We start from the raw sequence: 4,604 nt of genomic DNA, 5'->3' as shown, positions 1-4,604 counted from the left end.
CAGAGACACGGTTATTAACGTATTCGAAATGTTTTATTTTTTTTGAAATACCTTAATATGATGTGTGTCCACCAGCATTATTCATCATTTCCTCCACTCTTGTCTTGAAGCTTTGGGCGAGGTTTTGTAAAAGCGAAACCGGAAGTGAATCTCAAGTTTCCTCGAATCGACCCTGTAATTCCTGTCTTGTTCTAGGATGAGCCTCGTCATATGCAGCCTCCTTTAGCATACCCCTCTAGGTTCTCAAGCGTGTTGAGGTTGGGGAGTTTGCTGGCCACACCTCCATTCTTCAGACGGTTGAAAATACCTCCTCCAGGAGCTTCATTGTTGACTTTGCGGTGTGTGCCGGAGCTCCATCTTGCTGGAAAACACTATTCCTATTACTGGAAAATATGCTGCTGTCCATGGCCTTGAAGTATACAGGAATAATTGTATTTTGATAATAGGCAGCATTAACTTTTTGACCCTGTGGTACGAAGTGTAGCTCTGAGACGCCGCCAGCACAAAAGCCACCTGCTACCATGATTTTGAGGTCGTGTTTCGGCCTTAAAATAGGTGGGACATCCTTCCTCTCTTTGGTCCTATATCTCATATTTTGTGGGTTAAACTGTCCATGCAATTCAATCCAACTCTCATCAGTGAAAAGGATGTTTGACCTTAATTTTTCACCACGTTTCCCAGAGGTCAAAAACCCACATTTTTCGACAAGTTCTCCAAATTTTAGCCGGTCTGCAATATTCTTCTGACTTAGAAGTGTTTTCTTTTGACTCCGGTATGCCTTCTTCCCCCAGCTCGTCGTTTTGAGGTATTTCTGAACAGTGGTTTTCGAAATATGCTTATCCTTCTTCTGGTAGCGTGGAGTGAAGTTTAGGATTCTTGTAGTTTTTGTGATGGAACTACCAAATTTCCGGTACATTTTTTATTTTATTTGGCGTTTTGTGGTAGGGGAGAGTACTGTCGGTCTTCCTGTGTGTTTTTTGTCCTGAAAATATTTTTTGTCTCTCCACAATCTCACCGTCTTTGGGGACACTTTCAATTTTTCACATATTTGTTTAACCCGATACCCTTCGCTGTATAATGTTTGGATTTGGATTCTTTTTTGTTCACGGGAAGGCTAAACCTTCGGGCCCATAGTGCAAAAAAAAAATTTCGAAAAAACCAACAGATGCGAATGCTACAGCCGGATTATTAGACAAAAATCGCGCGCGAGGGAAAGGGGGAGATAATTTGCGTCCACACCGTATATGCATGTACGAACCAGTTTGATGCGTTAAACAGTTGCATTAAAGTTACCCTGCAGAGGCGAAGGACACCCTATCGTTCAAAAATTGTTTGTCAATTAAATATGTGGAATTATGAAATTCCCGTATAAAAATAACGCTTTATTTGGATAAGGCTCTAGTGTGGTGAAATGTTATGCATACAATGTCCATAGTACAAAACTTTCCCCGGGTGACGAATATCTCCGGGAAAAGGAGCACAATTCCGGACGGATGAAAGTAAAATTGTATCACAAAAAGGAATCATGTGGAATCACTCTGCAGCTAAATCTCCCTTGTTTCTACAGCTTATTATAATACTTAAACTTTAAATATTCAGACAATGGAGATTTACTTACCAAAAATTGACATTTTACGACGACGAACTCAAAATGATGGGAATAATTCATCAATTTCTTCTCTCTTTAATAATTCCTTGGTGAGTTCGTTATTTAATTATAAGTTAAAATTAAGACGAAATGAACAATTTATTTTATTTTTTTCCGTTCAGGTTTTACGTAAAATTTTTAGCTTCCTGGACTTCATTACAAGGAAAAATATTCGTCTTGTTTGTAAACATTGGGCGTTTGAAGTTGCAAAACAGTTTTCCGGCAAAATTTCCTTGTCCATTGAAGCAAATAAAATAAAAAATGATCCGACACTGGAAAAATTGGCGTCATTTCTGTCCCATCACAACATCCGCCATACCCTGAAGCTCATCATCGTACGAAACGAGGGGTAATCAATAAATGATTTACATGAAATTTCTAATATGGCACCATACACATATTTAGAATTTTCCTAAAACCATGATTTTTTATACATACAGCAATTATGAACACCAACACAAAGATTTGTTCAAATATCTGGAAATCACAAGGACTTTGGTGGTGGAGCTAGTGCTGAATTTATACATTGGAACGGAAAAGGATGCAGACTTGCTGATTAAAATAGTCCATCCACTTATCCAGCTGAACACACTTTGTCTACATTTGCAGTCCCATGAAGGTGTAACTCTACCCGTAATTAATTCACCTGTTCCGTTTTATTCTGTAAAAAATCTGGCTCTCAGCGTAGAAAAACCGGTAAGATTAGGTTTGGGACTGTATTCTTAATTCTCAGAGAGTTGAGCCTTGAGAGGAATTTTGAATTTTGAACACTTGTTGGTCAGAGTTTCTCCCATCGGAATAATTTATTGAGTCATTCTCAAACTTTTATTATGGCTCAACTCATTGCGAATGCAGAATATATACAAACTTTTCAATTTCTGAAAACTATAAATATTTTGCATTGACAGCAAGTTACTGTTCAAGACTGTAAAATCCGTTTCGCAAAATGGATCCAAGCCTTATTCCGAAACTTTCCGTCCGTGACCGACGCGGATTTGACTAATCGGGTATCTCTCCAGGGAAAAATGATACGGCAGCATCGATACCTTCAAGAATGTTTTTTGGAAGCACTTGTAACTGAAAATTCGAATCATCCCATTAAATTGACCGGAATCAAGTTGGATTTAAGATGCCGACCAAATTCTGAGTGGAATTTAATTTCTGCGATCCCACAAAGCCTTAAGAGAATTATAGTTTGGGTTGGTGCGGATTTAGAGAAGACGGGAAGGTTCTTAACTCAACATTCCTCCACATTGAAAGAACTGCACGTTTTGTTCGTGCAATTTGCTGGACTCCCGCCACTTTTGGAGAATCCGTATCGACTTCTTCCTAATTTGTGCTTGCCGCAGTTGACGACGTTAAGGTTTGACTCATACTACAAGGTGGACAATCTTAGGGGAGAACGTCCCGGTAGAATGGATTTGCTAGGATTGAGGGAGATCTTCTTGGTATAAAATTATAAAACTCTGGGCTTTTAATGAAGGATAGAGTAGACGCACTCATGATGTGTTGATGCATGAATTTTGTTGTTTTTTACAGAATGGATCATCCGCATTTGAAGCGGCTTTTCCAGCCTTAACGTCCCTCACTATCGTATTCTTCACCGAGTTTAGCGAAGAATGCTGGGATTATATATTTCCGGACGAAGACAAATTTGGAATTCCACTGGAAATAAGACAACTAAAGATTTTAAGTATAACCATGGCAACTGATTGTGATTCCTCACTTATCGTAAGGTTGAGGAGGATATTTCCTTCGTTGATATCATTGCGACACACAAAATTGGAATTTATTCCCACACAATTTCAGTGGGATGATAAACTCCCAGAATTTACAGAACTACCCTGCGTGAGATCGTGTCGACAGGTATGGCAAGCGTGGCCATTAGTTGGTTGTTTGTGGTGTTTTCTTATAGGATGTGCTCGTTTACTGACGTGTTGTTGCTGCTGTGAACGATGTTGTAACTGTGAATATCAAGCTTCACCCGTTGAAATTGTTGACCCACCCATCGCAACTTTGCGTGGATGCGAGCATAATTTTCGTGTTGGCGAGAAAAGGTTGCCTTTTCCGGCGTCAGACTTTCTTCGGCCGTTACCGTGCATATTTTTTGAGGAGAAACAACTTCACTGGTCGAATAGTTATCACGCCGCAGTTCGTCCAATTTGGGAATAATATATACATCATGAAATTTCAGTTTTAATTAAACCACAAGTTTACGAGGATAATGTTGAGCTCTATATTCGCATTTATGTGGGTCACAAAAATTTTGATAATTCGTTCACATCCGTAAATCACCCTCTGTATTGTGCGCTTAAGAATATTCTGTACCTAGAAATATTTTATAAGATTCAACAACACGTTTATGTATTTATTTATCTGTAGTTTGTGTTTGTTTCCTAATTTCACCGTAAGGTTTATCCTGCGTGATAAGCATAAAATCACAAAGTTCTAAATATGTACATACATTGTTGACGAAATTTATTGGGTTACATATAAATAAAAAAAAATCGTACACTTATTTATGCGCAGTTTGTATAGATAAGTAGTCACATTTGTCAATTGAACACAACTTTATTTCCCGGTTTAAATAAAGTATGATGCTTGTATTCGGCTAAGCAGTATTTTTCATGCTCCTCCTTGACCACTATTGGTGTTGCAATGGTGTTATCCATTTTGAGTTATATGTCATGTATATGGTGTGCTACCTCGGCAAAATACTTAAAAATTGCAGAAAAAGTTATTAGGAGTCTTGCTAGGTTGGTATTAAAATTAAGAAAATATGACCCAGTTACCGATTTAATTAATTCTGATTTGAAATGGTTGTTTCCATAGGTCGGAGTACTCCGGCCTCCGGAGTACGTACTCCGTACTCCGGAGTACGCGAGATTTGCCGGAGTACGGAGTACTCGGAGCACAATTCTGGACGGATGAAAGTAAAATTGGTATCAATAAAAAA

At 38.6% G+C, this 4,604-nt stretch overlaps 1 protein-coding gene across 1 annotated transcript; it reads left to right on the top strand.

Annotated features, from left to right (window-relative positions):
• Positions 1–1,549: 1,549 nt before the first annotated feature.
• On the top strand, positions 1,550–4,269 carry LOC118433536. Its single transcript, XM_035845532.1, has 5 exons — positions 1,550–1,698; positions 1,771–1,997; positions 2,089–2,344; positions 2,557–3,096; positions 3,188–4,269. Exons 1-5 carry the CDS (start codon positions 1,603–1,605, stop codon positions 3,818–3,820), a joined length of 1,752 nt encoding a protein of 583 aa, XP_035701425.1. The 5' UTR covers positions 1,550–1,602; the 3' UTR covers positions 3,821–4,269.
• Positions 4,270–4,604: the final 335 nt, after the last annotated feature.

Source organism: Folsomia candida, unplaced genomic scaffold (assembly GCF_002217175.1).
Source record: "Folsomia candida strain VU population unplaced genomic scaffold, ASM221717v1 Fcan01_Sc056, whole genome shotgun sequence".
Lineage (NCBI taxonomy): Eukaryota > Metazoa > Arthropoda > Collembola > Entomobryomorpha > Isotomidae > Folsomia > Folsomia candida.
This window is presented reverse-complemented; position numbering and strand designations above follow the sequence as displayed.

Coding starts and splice junctions, on each gene's coding strand:
- LOC118433536 (XM_035845532.1), top strand. CDS start 1,603: ATGGAGATTTACTTACCAAAAATTGACATTTTACGACGACGAACTCAA. Junction 1,998..2,088: donor ATCATCGTACGAAACGAGGG/GTAATCAATAAA, acceptor TTATACATACAG/CAATTATGAACACCAACACA. Junction 3,097..3,187: donor GATTGAGGGAGATCTTCTTG/GTATAAAATTAT, acceptor TGTTTTTTACAG/AATGGATCATCCGCATTTGA.